The sequence below is a fragment of the Athene cunicularia genome (genome assembly GCF_003259725.1).
Source record: "Athene cunicularia isolate RWA chromosome 1 unlocalized genomic scaffold, athCun1 chr1_part1, whole genome shotgun sequence".
Lineage (NCBI taxonomy): Eukaryota > Metazoa > Chordata > Aves > Strigiformes > Strigidae > Athene > Athene cunicularia.
In genome coordinates this window covers 54,866,511-54,883,072 of record NW_020799091.1, presented here as the reverse complement: position 1 = coordinate 54,883,072, position 16,562 = coordinate 54,866,511, and the positions used below count along the sequence as shown (strand labels likewise).

Sequence of the window (16,562 nt, the reverse complement as noted above, 5' to 3'; positions counted from 1 at the left end):
AGATTTCTTGACACTGTAATCCTCTTCATATTTATTGTTCACTCCTTGAGTCCAGTGGCATCAAGGGAGTTATTTCTGTGGGCGTAATACTTCGTGGCACAACGCTGGTATTAAAACTGTTGGATTTACTAACTAGAAAAATTTTAGGTATGCCTAGGAGTTTGAGTGCTTCTCAGCCTGGTTCAGAGGAGTCTCATCACTGTGTGCCTGGTTGTTTAATTTTGTCCCATCTGCCTGTTTTGGTTGTGTCTCAGGATCAAACTCTGTAGGTAAAATGATCAGAAATTTCACCTGCTGCAATGACAGTTGGCATCATCAGGCATCTGTGAATTCTGGCTGCTTAGAAGGGATGTGTGGAGTGAGACCTTGGAGAGCATGTAATTCTCTGTGAAGCTCTGGTAGGAAAAATGTAAATGTCAGACGCCAGCCGCTACTTCTATGTTTTGTTTTAATGGTTGCATGAGGTTTAACAACAATAAATATGAAATCCTGCACTTGGGCTGGAGTAATCCAAAGCAGTAGTTAGTTTTAAAGAAGATAGAAGTTCTTCCTCTTCTGTAACAAGTTTTGGGGACATAAAAAAAAATCTGTAATTTAGATGAGTATATTATTGGGAATAAAGGGATTTTTATATATTAGAAAAACAATTACATTATCTCTTTCTTTTTTTTCCATACCTTACCATAAGGAATTAACTGCCATGCATTTATGCTCCTCATTTTTGCAAGCTCACTGACATCCATTTTTTACGTCCCTACTAACATTTTCAGGAAAGATAATAGCTAACTAAATTTTTTTTTTAAAAAAAGGTACTTCTGGTTATTTCTTAGCATTAGTGGGATGCAGCCCCTCCCAAATTCACAGTATTCTTCACATTGTATCTGAGTTTGAATATATATCTTTAGATAACTTCATAACAAGCATAAGTAATTATATTACTCTTTTGTAAATCTGCATACAAAAAAGCAATGAAAGCACTACAAAGTTCTGGTGACACCATTAGAATAAATTAAATTTATAACTTTCAAAAGCTGTTCTTCAAAATCATGGACAAGTTTTGGATTTTCATAAAAATTCTTTCTGTGTTAGGCTCAGGTTTATCACAGGTGCATTTTTCCTTCACAGAGAGCCTTGCCTTTCATATGCTGATGTTAGGTGCCATTACATATTTCCATTCTGCTTTAGGTTGTGAAAATGTTTATATGTATTGAGGAATATGGTACCTCTTTATTGAATGATGAGTGATGGATACTGTGCTAGGGCACATGGAGAATAAGGAGGTGATTGGTGACAGCCAGTATGGCTTCACTAAGGGCAAATTGTGACTGACATACTTGATGGCCTTCTACAACGGGGTTACAGCGCTGGTGGATAAATGAAGAACAACTTACATTATCTACCTGGACTTGTGCAAAGCATTTGACACTGTCCTGCACAATATACTTATTGCTAAATTGGAGAGACATGGTTTTCATGGATGGGCTGTTTGGTAGGTAAAGGAATTGGCTGGATGGTCACACTCAAAGAGTTGTGGTCAACAGCTCGATGTCTGAGTAGAGAGCAGTGACAAGTGGTGTTTCTCAGGGGTCAGTGTTGGGACTAGCACTGTTTAACATCTTTGTTGAAGACATGGACGGGGGGATTGAGTGCACCCTCAGCAAGTTTACCAGTGATACCAAGCTGTGTGCTGCAGTCGACATGCTGGAGGGAAGGGATGTACCATCCAGAGGGACCTTGACAGGCTGGAGCGGTGGGCCTGTGCAAACCTCATGAAATTCAACAAGTGCAAGGTCCTGCACATGGGCCAGGTCAATCCCATGCACAAATACAGGCTGGGTGATGAGTGGATTGAGAGCAGCCCTGTGGAGAAGGACTTGGGGGTATTAGTGGATGAAAAACTGACAGTGATCCAGCAATGTGCTCTCACACTCAGGAAGCCAACTGTGTCCTGGGCTGCATCAAAAGAAGTGTGGCCAGCATGCTGAGGGAGGTGATTCTCCCCCTCTACTCTGCTCTCATGAGACCCCACCTGGAGTGCTGTGCCCAGCTCTGGGGCCCCCAGTGTAAGAAGGACATGGACATGTTGGAGCAGGTCCAGAGGAGGCCATGAAGATGATCAGGAGTCTGGAGCACCTCTCTTATGAGGACAGGCTGAGAGAGTTGGGGTTGTTCAGCCCAGAGAAGAGAAGGCTCCAGGGAGATCTTATAGTGGCCTTCCAGTACTTAATGGGGGCTACAGGAAAGATGGGGAGGGACTCTGCATCAGGGGGTGTAGTGATAGGATGAGGGGTAATGGTTTTAAACTATAAGAGGTTAGATTTGGGTTAGATATAAGGAAGAAATTGTTTACTGTGAGGGTGGTGAGACACTGGCACAGGTTTCCCATAGAAGCTGTGGCTGCCCCCTCCCTGGCAGTGTTCAAGGCCAGGTTGGACGGGGCTTTGAGCAACCTCATCTAGTGAAAGGTGTCCCTGCCCATGGCGGGGGGGTTGGAACTAGATGATCTTTAAGGTCCCTTCCAATCCAAACCGTTCTGTGATTCTATGAATATGCACATACGTTAGATTACAAGGAGGTTCAAGTAAACTGTTGTCTGATTTATGTGGGGTTGCACTTGTAGTATCACAAACCAGTTAGCTTTGAGTTTACTTAAATTTAACTGTGTGAAAGTAACCACACTACTGTGAAGAAATAATATTAGTTTAAATGTTTTCCTTTTTTTTCTCTCATTTACTCAGTGACAGACTTATAAGTGGAGTAATATACATAGCTCGAGTTGCTTGCTCTAAGTGTGCTTTTGTCGAAAGTGTGGGTTTTGTTACTTTGTTTAGCAATTGGGAGCTAAATGGGGGAAAAAATATTCTCAGCTTGCTTTTTTCTGCATATTTTTTGTGCTTTCCATTCTTCTTTTGGGAATTAAGACATGTCTGGAAATCTGACTGCTCCTCATGGGGTGAGTTGGAATAAACTACTGCTGTTGCTCCTGTTATTTATCTTGCTACTGCTACTGTAGATTGAACAGTGTGGTGCCTCACAGCTCTCTAAAATAAAATAAGACATACTCTACTCCCTAAATAGTTCCTTCCTCTTGTATTCGTTTAGTGGATTTTTTTTTCTTCTTTGCAAAGCAAGGATATGCTATACTGTCCCTTTCTGATCTGTGTTTTATCCAATGTCCCTTTGTTAGAAGAGATTGTATATTTCTAGTCTGTCTTTCCTAATTCCTGTAACAATTGCGACTACACATTTTTTAGAATTATAAAAAACGTTATGTTATTGAGAGAGCTAGTTTCGAGTGGAGGTCTGTCGGATACATGTAAGGTCTCCCTTTGTTGAACAGATATGTAGGAGTCATTTTTCAAAAACGTACAGGCGTGTGTGTTTTCACTTTCTGTTGGCAGACACAGAGAAGGTGTCCTTGTCTCTACGTTGTACAGGTAGGGACACTGAAGGTGGTTTGGGAAGAATTATCAGATATTTTCATTTGTATTTGTATATTGAATGTGTGTTAAATAGCACACATAGAAGTATGTTGTCAATATTTTTACCAACAGCACTCAGGTAAAAGAAGAAATTATGTGGAAGAGATCTGATGTGTCTGTTTTGCAGAATTACTTTAAGTTTTTTCATATATATATATATATATATATATATATATATATATATATTTCTGTGTATATATATTTATATGTGTGTGTGTTGACACTACCTAAATAAATTAGCTTTCTACTTTTTAGCATTTTAATGAAATTCTTGGAATCCAACCTGGAGAAGCACGTTTATTTCTAAATGGCATTCATATTGACCTGGATTTTCATGATCCTTTTAGGTAAGATGATACGTTTTGTTTGACAGTTACAGAATTACTAATAATACTGGATTAGTTGTACTCATGGTGATGGATGATCTCATCTGTTGCATTTTGGGAGACAGGAAATGCTTCAGTAGAGGGATTACTGGTTTACAGTGGTTTTGCTTTGAAAATGAACATTGTATATGTAGTTGAAAACAGCGTTTTCTTTTGTAATATGTTTCCTAATTTGCTTACAATTTTACAACTTACCATGTAAAATTAATTTGGAAATGGAAGGAATCCAACATGTATGGATAAAAAGGTGGGAAAAGCACTTTATAAAATAAGTTAAGTGCTTTCACATCCCTATTTCTTTAAAATTTTAAAAAAAATTCAGGCATTAAATTTAGGTACACAACACCTTGGGTTATTTTTGGCATGCTTGTGAGTCTGTGTCTGGCCACATTTTATAGTAAGTTCTGTTAATGCAGAACTAATGTGTTTTTTTGGTATAAGAAATATTTATAAGGTTTGTGTAATTATAGTATAATTATTTTGGGTATGACTTGACTCTTTTATGCAAGCACTCATAAACTGTAAACATTTTCCCTTGTATTTGTATGTTGTCAACAGCAGGACATACATGATTACTTCAGTCTTTGGTGGCCTGCAAACTCTCAGTAGATCTACTGATGCTAAGGTTGAGGTTTTCTTCATGTTTCTATGATTTGTCAGTCTGCAATTTTTTATTTTCTATTTTTTAACTCAATGTCATCTTTTCTCCTCCACGGAGATTCTTAAACTTTCTTGGGTTTAGCATTTATACTTGCAACTTTTACTTAGTTTTTTGTCAGCCGGAGTTTTAAGATGGAATCAGTTGCATCTTTTTTGGTAATGATGCAAATATTAATAGTGCTCTTTAATGACAGTACTAGGTTTCATTTCAATATATTTTAGAAGAAACCTTTCAGAATAGAGAAATCTCAAAATGAAGCAAGATAGAAATAAAGTAATTTGTAAACCTTGCCTGCTATGTTCTACTGGTGACTACTTCAGGTTTGTTTCCATTCTCATATTGAATTTTCAGATTGCAATAAATGTTCCAGAGTCCTGTTGGGTCTTCTGGGAAAGAGTCGTCTTCTGGAGGTGTAGCTATGTGTTTCCTCCGTGCTGTTTTCAGGGTTCTACCATAATGCAGACTTAGAGCTTGTCTGTCTCCATCACTTGCTGCCAGCTCCTCTGCACATGCTCTTAGGGCACCCCTGTTTGGGTTTCTGCCTCACCCAGGACAGTGCAGCAAGCAACTGTTCACTCTGCTGTCCTGCCAGATCATATTAAAGATGGATGAAATTCCTTCATATAAAATAAATGTGGATGAACTAAAGACTTTATAATCTAATTCTGTTTTGAAATAAGCTGGAGACTATATAATATTATTTATTGATTTTGTTTTAAACATTTAACTGCAGGAGAATATAAAAATTATTTTAATACTAAAAATAATCCTCATATAATAGGCTGTGAAATTTTTTTTTTTTTTACATCATGACAAGAATTCTGTGTAGACATTATGCATTTTGTCTTCCTGAAAAAGCATCTTAGAGACTCTTAAACTGGAAGGAAAAGTGATGCATGGCCTTCATGAACTTGGAATCAAAGAGGAGATACTAAGTAAATTTATGAGGTTGCATATACATCCTACAGATGACAGTTATGCACTAGATATTCGTCACTCTTCGATAATAGTAAGTAATTAAACAATTATTTAAATATTGTATATTTGCTAATGCCATGTATGAGACAGTCTATCTTTTTTGTAGTGTAATTGAAATACTATGCACAAGACCATATATTGATAAGCAGTTTAAAATGTTTTGGAGGGTAGTATCTCTTTGATCTATTTTAGGACTAATTTTCTCTAGCCTATACCTTATTAAAATTTTAAGATGTAGGATGTTTAAAGTACAGAGGAATATATCTAAGAGTAGTTGCACACTCATAGCTATAGAATCTGACTTGACAGCAATTAATTACATAATCTATTAATTACATAATATATTCGTATTATGCAAGACAGCTAAACGTACTTAGAAAGTGAATTGTGGACAACTTAAATATCTTGTTTTTAATTGTCCAATGACTCTGCTTTTCTCCCTTCTTCAAAATTTATACAGTTTTCACTATAAAGGTTATACCCCAGTGGAAAAGGCACTGAAATACTCATTATCTTCACCTAAAAGAATCCTATTTCATTCTTCTGTTTGCCAAGTACAGTCAGACTTGCACAGAAAACAGTAGAAGAACAAACCTGCCATATATTATTTAGTTATTTTGATATATCTAAAGCGCTCTTGCGGGTTATAGATAAATACTATATTTGCCTTACAAGATGGTTGTGCTGTTACACGCATACCTGTGTGATATGTTATGACCTGTGTATTGTGAAAGTAGTTTCCACACATGAAAAAATGGGTTTGTTCACATCCCGATAGAGTACAAATGGTCCTTTTTCCTTTTCCATCTGTTACTAGATTTAATATTTACTGCAAATAATAACCCCGAGCAGTTTGATTGGGAAAAAAAAAAAAGTATTAATTTTATAAGCTTTTTTCTGTTACTATTTCAAAAACAAGATAAAATCCTTTCGGGCTTTCCATGTATTTTAAGATATCTGTATATCTATATATCATCTATATATATATAACTCAATGTTTAATGTGTGTTTTTCAAATGTCTACCTCTTTTGTTTTAGTGGGTTAACAATATAGAACAAGATCACAGGTATAGCACATGGCCTGCAAGCTATCAGGAACTGCTAAAACCCACGTTTCCTGGAGTTATACAGCAGATTAGACGCAATTTATACAATTTGGTAAGTTTGGAAAATGTAATTTTTTTGCATAGTGTATGCATTAATATATGGATGGACAATTTATTGAAAAATGCACATGCTGTATTAATTGTTAAAATAGTTAGAATTTCATGTTTTCTATGTGGGTCTGCTAATAGTAGTGAAAATCTTTTTGTTTAGTGGGTCATATGAGATTATTAGTCTGATTGCCAGAAGTGGACTTGCGCACAGTTTTGTCAGGAGCTTTTCTGTTTCCTCCCAAGCTACATATAGATAATTCAGTACTATCAATGGATTTTCTTTATAGTACACTGTTGAGAGAATATAGTGATAACTCCTTGTTTCAGAGATGGTAAACAGAGGTACAAAAAGATTTAAGTTACAAAGCATACTAATTATGGATGTCTTGTATCCTAAATTTTCTGCTGTACCTAGCATTCCATATCACTTAGTAAGTTAAGGAAACAGTTACTGCTTATTTGAATTAAAATTTAAATTGCAAAAGGTAATGCTATGTATCACAGCATGGTTTGAGTTGGAAGGAACACTTACAGGTCATCTAGTCCAAGCCTCCTGCAATGAGCAGGGACACCTTCCACTAGACCAGGCTGCTCAAAGCTCCATCCAACCTGGCCTTGAACACTTCCAGGGAAGGGGCATCCACAACCTCTGAGCAGCTTGTTCCCCTGTGACACCTGTGGTGTCTCGCCACCCTCATTTCTTCATATCCAATCTAAATCTACCCTATTTTAGTTTAAAGTTGTTACCCTTTGTTCTGTCACTACAGTGTCACTACTGTCACTACTGCGGGTAAAAAGCCTCTCTCCCATCTTTCTTATAAGCCCCCTTTAAGTACTGGAAGGCTGCAATGAGGTCTCCCCAGAATCTTTTCTCCAGGCTCAACAAGCCCAGCTCTCTCAGCCTGTCCTCAAAGGAGAGGTGTTCCAGCCCTCTGATCATTTTTGTGACACTCCTCTGGACCCTCTCCACAGGTCCATGTATTTATTATGTTGGGGACCCCAGAACTGGACACAGCACTCCAGATGGGGTCTCATGAGAGTGGAGTAGAGGGACAGAACCACCTCCCTTGACCTGCTGGCCCCACTTCTTTTTATGCAGTCCAGGATACAGCTGGCTTTCTGGGCTGTGAGTGTACGTTGCTGACTCATGTCTAGCTTTTCGCCCAGCTTTTCATCCACCAGTACCCCCAAGTCCTTTTCCGCAGGGCTGCTCTCAATCCCTTCATCCCCCAGCCTGTACTGATATCAGGGACGATCCCAACCTGTATGCAGCACCTTGCGCTTGGCCTTGTTGAACCTCATGAGGATCACGTGAGCCCACTTCCTGAGCTTGTCCACATCCCTCTGGATGGCATCGTGTCCCTCAGACATGCCAACCACACCACTCAGCTTGTTATCTGCAAACTTGCTGAGGGTGCACTCAATCCCACTGTTGATGTCACTGATGAAGATTAAACAGTACTGGTCCCAGTAAGGACGCCTAAGGGACATGACTCATCACTGATTTCCATCCAGACATTGAGCCATTAATCACTACTTACTGGATTCAACCATCCAGCCAATTCCTTATTTACTGAATAGTCCATCAATCAAAACCATTTTGGAGGCCAAGAAATCCATATCAAAGGCCATATCAAAAGGTCAGAGGCTTTACACAAGCCCAGATAGATGACATCCATAGCTCTTCCCTTGTCCACTGATTTAGTCACTCCAAGTGATATTAAATTCAGTATTTAAAGATAACCAAAATACAAGCAACATGTAATAAAAAAAATGTATGTTTATCATGAAACATAAGATGTGTAATATGAAGTAGATTGCATTATGTATTCAAAGTTAAATATTGGCATAGATGCATATAACAGCTATATTATAGAAATCTACAACATATTTAACTATAATCTGAGGGGGAAGGAGTGTTCAAAATTCTTGAAACATTTATGATGCATTTCAGCTACTCTAGCAAAATTATGATCAATTCTAAGGGGAGTTGCAGTGCAAAGTTGAATAAATAAGGTACCAATGTCATAATTAAATCTGCATAAGGATAATCTACCTGTGCAGACAGATCTCAGTTTTAGATTCTGTGCATGCCTGAAAGATCTGATTTTACACTTCAAGCTACAATAAGTGAAAGAGTGAATACAAAGATATGTGAGACAGGAAGGAAGAATTCTTTCCCAATGCTCTGGTTTTTTAACTAAAATTTTAAGTCAATATATTCTGTTTATTTTAGTTTTGTTTTCACAACAGAAGGGAGATAGTTGAAAGAAGTAATAGAAGAATCATCATTAGATCCTTTTTAATTAAATATCAAGTTCATTAATTAGAACAAAGTATTGGCACAGAGTCTTTCAGAGGAGGGCAGTGATATCACTTGGTTTGAAGCTCAATATCAGTATTTGGTCCAAATTAATTAATTCTGAAGTTGCTTTCATTTCTATTCTTACTGTTTTCTTGCAATGAATGTTTTAGGAAATGGAAAACAATGAGGTGTACAGCCCCTTTGGAAGTGTCTGTTCTTAGATTTTATGCCTGAAAAAAAATAAAAACAGACATCAAAAATAAATGTTTGATGTATAACATGTTTTTTCTTCTTAGGTACTTTTTGTTGATCCTGTCCAAGAAGATACAGGTGATTATATGAAACTGGCAGAATTATTCTATCATCATAATGTACCGCTTAGGTAAGGAAGACTGAAAGTCTTGAAGAAAAGTCTTAAAAGAAGGTTACTTTCCTTTTTTCTTATCTTCTGTTCTTCTAGGCAAAGAGGTGAATTCAAATGAAGTTCAATGCAACAACATTTAGTAAGACACACTGATTACCCACTTGTGTTAAGCTTACTAGGGTATTGAGTATTCCTAAGCAAATAGGTTGTAGGGGATAACGTACCTGAGCGTGTGGAAGATGAACTGCAGAAGTCTGATAAAAATTGTCTTGTCACATATTCCCGCTGGATGCCTACATGAAGTTGCATTCTAAGCAAAATATTCTCCAAGTAAAACATGATTTGAGGGCAGTTTTGAGTACAATTCTTTCAACTGAGGTTGCTTTACCCAATTTTGGTTTTATATAAATACTTAAAGACCAAAATTATATTATCTTCACCAAGTTTTGAATTTCTAAAAATTGTCTGTATCTGAACTCTAGTGGTCATGTGAGAGAAGGAGACAGTTCTGAGGAAGAATCTGGTTGATCTGAGATGCCTACTTTAAGAAAAAATTAATTGCTTTCAGAAGTGCCTGTTGATTTCCACAGCTTATAAAAGAAGAGTGTCCAAACTATAACCAAGGTTCAGCAAGATAAATACCATGTTAAATATTTAAAATATTCCTGTGAAATAGCTTTTTGTTTCCTCAATAACTTACAGGTTTTTAATTTTCCTTTAAAATTTTACTGGTTCTGATCGTTGTTTTGTTTTTCTTTGGTTTTTATCATTCAATGACAAAAAAGTAATGGAGGACAGATAGTAGTCATCTGTGCTTTTTGTCACTGTTGTCACTACCTGGAAGACAATACTGCTTCAGTCCGTGAGGAGAATATAGCCTAGAAACTAATTTGCCTTTTCTGATACATAGCATAAGAGCAGCCAAACTGGTTCCAACTAAAAGTCCATTTAGGTCAGTCTGTCTGCAGCAAGCCACAAGGAGCTGCCTAGGTACGATAAAAAGAACAAGGCAACCAGGTACTTTGCCTGTGTAGTTTTCTGGCCTTCACGCATTTGGAGATCAAAGAATTCCAGACCCAGATGTAGTTTCTGAATATTTAGCAACCCTTGATGGGTTTCTCTTCCATAAACTTTTATGTTTTCCCCTTGAATCCATGTAGTTTGAGCACCCAAAGTATCCTTTTCCAGATGTTTTCACAGTTGAACTAAGGAGTTAATGAAGAACTGCTTTGTTTTAAGCCAGGCTTTCAATAGCTTCATTTACTTTCTGTAGCTCTTAAAACTGGGAGAGAGACTAAGCAGTCTCTCCTGCTCCCTAGATGTCTGTCATGATTTTATAAAGCTCTGCCATATTAGACCCTAGTTATTTCTTTCCCTAGGCTCCTAGTTATTCCTTGCCTGGAAGCTGTTCCAAAGGTTGTTTTGTTTTCTGAGTTGTCCTTCTCTCAACTATCTTAGTTTTAATATAATTTCTCTGAGATGAGATCAGTAGCCATGTACACAGTATTCAAGATATGGACAAGCCATGGGGTCTATACTGTCATATAATATTTTGCCTTGCAGACTGTTCCTATGGCACCCAGATGACACAAGACTTCAGGAAAAATTATTTACAATAATGAGAAATGTAAAAAAATGAGAGAAAAATTTAATTGTAGAACATGGTGGATCTTTATGTATTATTATTTATATCTTTTTAGAAAACTTGCTGTATTTCTTACTTCCTCTGTCCTTTGATCTGATGCACACCTGATAATGTTCTGAACATCTGTCTAAACAGTTTTATAGTGATATGACAGATTTTTGTTTTAATTTAAGAGTTTTTAAAATATCTGATGTGAAGTGGCTATCCCGATGAAAAGCTGACTTCCTAAATCAACTCATTGAATTATCACTTGCAAATATGAAGGTCTTCTGAAACGTGGGCTCATGCAGATTGTCATGTTGTTATAGTAGCTCTCCTGCATCATGAGATGAGTAGGTCTTATGTTCTTGTAGCAGCAGTGATGGAGCTGTACACTCTGTGGAAGTATTTGCAAGATGCACAGTGTTTTGTATAACAGAAGCCAGCTTTGAGTCTCTGTAATACTGCTTTAGAAAGGCTGTCATTCCCTTGTTCTGTCTTACAATTTGCTTCTTTTTGCTAGTTGGCATAATTTTCGACCTTTCAACTTTCTGCTGCGTATAGAACATTATCCAGTGCTGTCATATGTGTAGTCAGGACTAGGCAGCAGCTTATACAGCTGTATTTCATAGATGGCTGTGATTGTGTAAGCCTGTTAGCACATTATTAAGTGGTTTTGGTTGCAGTTTGGCAGGCAGAGACATCCCTACCTGTAGGTCTGCTAAAAAGTAAATGTAGAGGAGTTGAATAGCTGCTTCCATAGGGGTTTGTCATAGAGCAGCTTTTTTGTCCACTGTTGGGTTTGTCCTGGGAGAAGTGACAGTTAATAGAGGATTTTGCTGCAGACCTGGTATGAATAGCATTAGCTGCAGATATTTTGGACGATTCAAGGATATGTTTTGGAAAACTACATGAAGATGGTCTCTGAACTGCTGCAACAGCAAAGTATTCACATAAAATCTCCCTTTTTGATTCACAAAAGTATCTGGGTTTGGCCATCTTCCTATTCCTCTCCCCCATTATAGAAGCAGGCATAATGTTGAAGTGCTGGGGGTGGAGGGGATGGTATCTATTCTTCTAAGAAAATGTATTGAGAGCAGACAGTAGAAGGCTTGGAAATTCTTAGAAGGGTTCTGATGCCTTTGCACTCACAGGGTTCCAGATGACTGGCAGAATCCAGCTTCCTAATTGTCATCTCTTAATGCAGGCAACTATTCATGAATAGGCAGATATTTCTCCTCTTGGGAATCTATATGTTCTAGCTGTGGATGTAAACATGCTCTGTCACTGGAGACTCAATGGAAGGATCGTTCCTGTCCTTTGCCTATACCAGCTAAGAAGTGGAACTGACTAATAATCAGAAGTCCCTTCCAGTAGAGATCAGAATGATCCTTATGTGTTCTCAGCAAGGAATATAACTTCAAATATCTTCAGGTTTAAGTCTCCTGGGTCTTCAGTCTGTGAAGTACTTTGTGCTTTAGTCATTGTGCCACTATTTGCAGTCTGTTTGACCAGATTGTCTCATTGCTTAAAGCCTTTGTTTCCTGGAGAAACAAGATCTTCACATCAGTATCTTGGACTTCTGGGTCTTCTGGAGTATGTGTCAAACCTTTCAGTGACATCTTCATGAATTATGTGTGCACATGATGATGCTCAATTTAATAAAAATGTTTTTGTATAGATAAACAAGTGGCTGTTAGGTTTGCATTTCCCTTGCTATTGCAGAACAGCAAACCTCTATTAGACTTTATGCTATAAAGATAGTATGTCGGTGTGTCTCAGTGTATTCTCGGTGTGTCACCACACACAGTCATGGCAACACCACCTATGTACAGGTGTTTTTAAAAATCCCTACATGCTGGGCAGATTACTTGAACATAAACATCTTGTTTTTCTATGTCAGTATTAAAATGTGTGTGAAATTGATAATGTTATAAAATGTATGATCTCTTTTTGTTTTACAGAATTGGATTTGTTTTCATTTTAAGTACAAGAGAAGACATTGATGGAAATGAAGATGCTGGAATAGCTCTTTGGAGAACGTTTCATTACATTGAAGAAGAATATGACACCTCTCAAGCCTTTACCTCGATAATTAATGTTAGTTCTTTCACAAGAATCACCTTTTTTTTTTCTTATTACTTTTCTATATAGTTAGGATTTTGCTAACTTGTGACAACATGAAACATCTGCATTTACTTTACATGGAAGTAAAGTATTAAAAACATGTATGGCTATAGAATGATTTGCAGAAATCCTCCAGAAACCAACTTGCTCTTGTCATTTTACCTGTCTACAGGCTTTCTTCATGAATGTAAAAAGGTAGATGCATGCCTTACAGCTTTTAGTATTTTCTTGTGAAAAATTATTCTGTATTATTTCTGTTAATGTGATGTGCCTGTCTTTGTGTTCTGTATCTCTTGGAGTACAGGCATTTTAATATCACTTTGCAATCCTATAAACTTTGAAAAACCCTTGGTTGTTCTCTAGTGTAGAAAGTGAAACAGAATAAGGTAAGTTCTTTTTTGGTCATGCTTCTGCTGTTCATGGGTGTAGAAAACAAATACTTGAGGCTTGCAGCTTAATGAATAAGGCAGGCTTTCTGTGTGAGAGAATGCAGGGTCATGTAAAGGCAAGAATTTTCAGAGATGAGAAGGGAGGGAAATGAAGTGAGCAGTCTATGTGAAGACTCTGCAGGCAAAATTATATTAGAGAATATGGTATTAATATATAACATTTTTTCTTATTTTTGTTTTCTATTATTCTGCTCAGTGCCTAGAAACTAATGTCATCGACAAACTCAGAGAGCTTAAAATGAAAGGAGTTGAAGTAACTAGGTGTACCTTGGAAGAAAAATAGAAATCCACAAGTGTTAGGGGCTGACATGCATATGTGACTATTATCCGTGACCACATTACAAAATGCCAGTTTAAAGTGTGCTTTTAAAAATGTGGTGTTCCTCTATTTACTTTGTTTCATAATATAAAAAGGAGAGGATGATAAATATAATTAAAAGATAACAAAAGTAGGATCAATAAAATACAGGTTTGAGATATTCACAGCTATAGAGGGAAACGTATTGTTCCTCATTTGAAGAGAAACTGATTGAATAATTGTCATTTCAAATTTCATTTGTATGTTTGATGGAAGTAATAAAATCTTATGCTATGAAATAAAGTAGCATTGGTAAGGCAAACTCTCACTGTAGGAAAAAGTATCACTGATTAATTCAGGCTTGGATTCATACCATATACATTGAGGTAACTACCCATGATTAGGTAGTTTAAAGTAAGAATTTATATTCCTTCTCTAATCAGTGGAGAGAAATAACCTTTCAGATTCAGCTCACATAAGGTATTTCCTTTGCTGTTTCAGATTTAGACTAAAGGTATAATAATAGATTAATCAGAACAGGGCTCTGCTGAAAAATTGTGCATATGTGTGATGTTAATAATTACTAAATAATATAAAAGCTGCAATATAGCAATAAAAGCAATATAAAGGTATACCAATATAAAATTTACTAGAGCACTATAAAAAGATACTTACTTTATTGTTTCTTCTATTAATTTTATTAAATTATGATTGAAATTTTGTTACATTTAAAAAATTTATTTCTGTTATAATTTTTACAGATGTACCATGAAGTGAAAGATGGAAATGTTTTAACAGTAAATCATGTGAAAGATGTTCTTAGAAGTGAATACCCACATGCTGATATTCAGAGTATACTAGATGGTCATTCTGAATACGATGAAGGGAGGAAGGTATGTTGAGAGCAAAGTGTAAGACATATTGCAGTACAAAATCTATTGCATTTGCTAAGCTGAACGATGGCTAAATGTTAAAGCAAGTAAATACAGTACCTTTGAGTCAAATTTTTCTTCAGCCACCACTCAGTCTTTAGTGGAAATATTAAAAGGGATTCTTCATTACTGCTCTCAGTATTAAAATTTACTATAGCCTGCTGCATTCAGAAGCACAAGGCTTTTTTCTAGTAAGTACATCATGGGGTCTCTCACACTATAGAAATTGTTTACCTGTGTCTTCTGGGTGAGGACCTGAAGCCTGTCTTCTAGGTGAATCATTGTTTCCTTTAATTGTGCTTCCTTCTTATAATTTCCTTTGGGAAAGACAGCTATGAATTTTGATTTAAAGGCATTAGAGAAGACATTTTTATCTCCAATTGATTACATATAAAATTTTCTGCTAAAATGTATATGAAAACACCATTTTCTTTCATGTCTTTTCTTTCATGTCTTCAGCCATGCCATCTATACAATCTTTTGTTTCTGACACGTCATTCATTTTATTTATTTCCTTTTAAAATTTGTTACAAAACATATATTATGTTCCTTTAAAGAATGGTGTCTAGGCAGCCAGAAAAAAAGGTGCTGTTCGCTTTATGCTGCTTGTTTCTCACTGAGTTGCATGGAGGCTTCATACAGAAGGGCAGTCTGAATCTGCCCTGGAAACAGTTGGATACCTTAGGGAAGGAAAGCTTCCCACAGAGAATATCCAAGGAAGAAAAATACACCAGCCAGCCACCAGGAGGAAGCACCCTGTACAAGGAGGGACAATGAGACTGTGATGAAGATCAGGGAGGTGACAATGGGATGACAGAAAGATGGATGCACAGATACTGCTATAGAGTTTGTGGCCATCTAGAAACTGACACTGAAAGAAAACATGAAAGGATGCAGACTAGAAAGAGGGAATTACAGTACAATTTATTTTTTCTTTTATTTGTCTCACTGACTCTTCTCTGAGGACAAATTAGTCTGTTCTGCTTTCTTATCAAATAAGGCTTGGCTTCTGAACGTAAAAGCCTTTAGAGGTTTTTCTGGGGTGCTGTCTTTGGGGAAGACATCTAGGTTGATCCACCTGAAGCTATGACTGTCTTAAGGTCCTTCTCCAATTTTTTTTTTTTTTCTAAGAATGTTAAGCAAAATAAAACAGTATTTCTCATCAAGATGATAAAGCAAAAGTTTAAAACACCATATATAGATCTGTAATTTTTTTTTTTTGTTATTCTACTTGAGAAAGGAGTCCCATGCATCCTGTTTGGTTTCTAAACATTTTCTGTTTTGTCCCTGCTACTCGTGACAAGGTATGACAGTGGATAGTGCTTGGAGATTGGTGTCCATTGTCTCTTGATATTAGTTTTATTTTTTGTTACAGTCAGCCACAGTCTATTTAATCTTGTGATATTTCTGATATGATCAGGCAGGAGCAACCTTTTATAAAAAGACTGGCCTGGGTCCGTTGCCTCAAGCTCTGTTTAATGGTATGCCCTTTAACAGAGAAGAGATGGATGCTGCAGAGTTAGAGACAGTTATTCTTCAGAGGATTATTGATGCCACCGGGTTCTTCCAGAGGGCAGTGTTCATGGTATGTGTAACATTTCTGAGTAAATGCAAGATGAAATGTATGGTGGTGAATGGTTCGTGTCATGTTTATATAATAATTTCTTTTATAATGAGATGGCTTGAAATTAATAATACCACAGCTGAAATTACATTATTACATTAATTTGCCATCATAGTTTTGAAACGGTATATTTAGAGTATACAAGATTGAAGGATCAATTAAGCGCATAGTTAGT

General features: G+C 36.7%; 1 protein-coding gene across 5 annotated transcripts in view; it reads left to right on the top strand.

Moving 5' to 3' along the window:
* The window catches only part of UGGT2 (UDP-glucose glycoprotein glucosyltransferase 2), a 91,226-nt gene that overhangs the window by 31,661 nt on the left and 43,003 nt on the right, over positions 1 to 16,562 (top strand). For 4 of the 5 annotated variants that reach the window (XM_026854922.1, XM_026854929.1, XM_026854944.1 and 1 more), the window contains 7 exons: positions 3,738 to 3,829; positions 5,388 to 5,538; positions 6,546 to 6,665; positions 9,266 to 9,351; positions 12,922 to 13,057; positions 14,593 to 14,724; positions 16,184 to 16,348. In XM_026854922.1, coding sequence (XP_026710723.1) covers positions 3,738 to 3,829; positions 5,388 to 5,538; positions 6,546 to 6,665; positions 9,266 to 9,351; positions 12,922 to 13,057; positions 14,593 to 14,724; positions 16,184 to 16,348 — 882 coding nt within the window. Of the gene's footprint in view, positions 1 to 2,921; positions 2,954 to 3,737; positions 3,830 to 5,387; positions 5,539 to 6,545; positions 6,666 to 9,265; positions 9,352 to 12,921; positions 13,058 to 14,592; positions 14,725 to 16,183; positions 16,349 to 16,562 lie in introns of all 5 variants that reach the window. The other variant, XM_026854936.1, reaches the window with a different exon arrangement.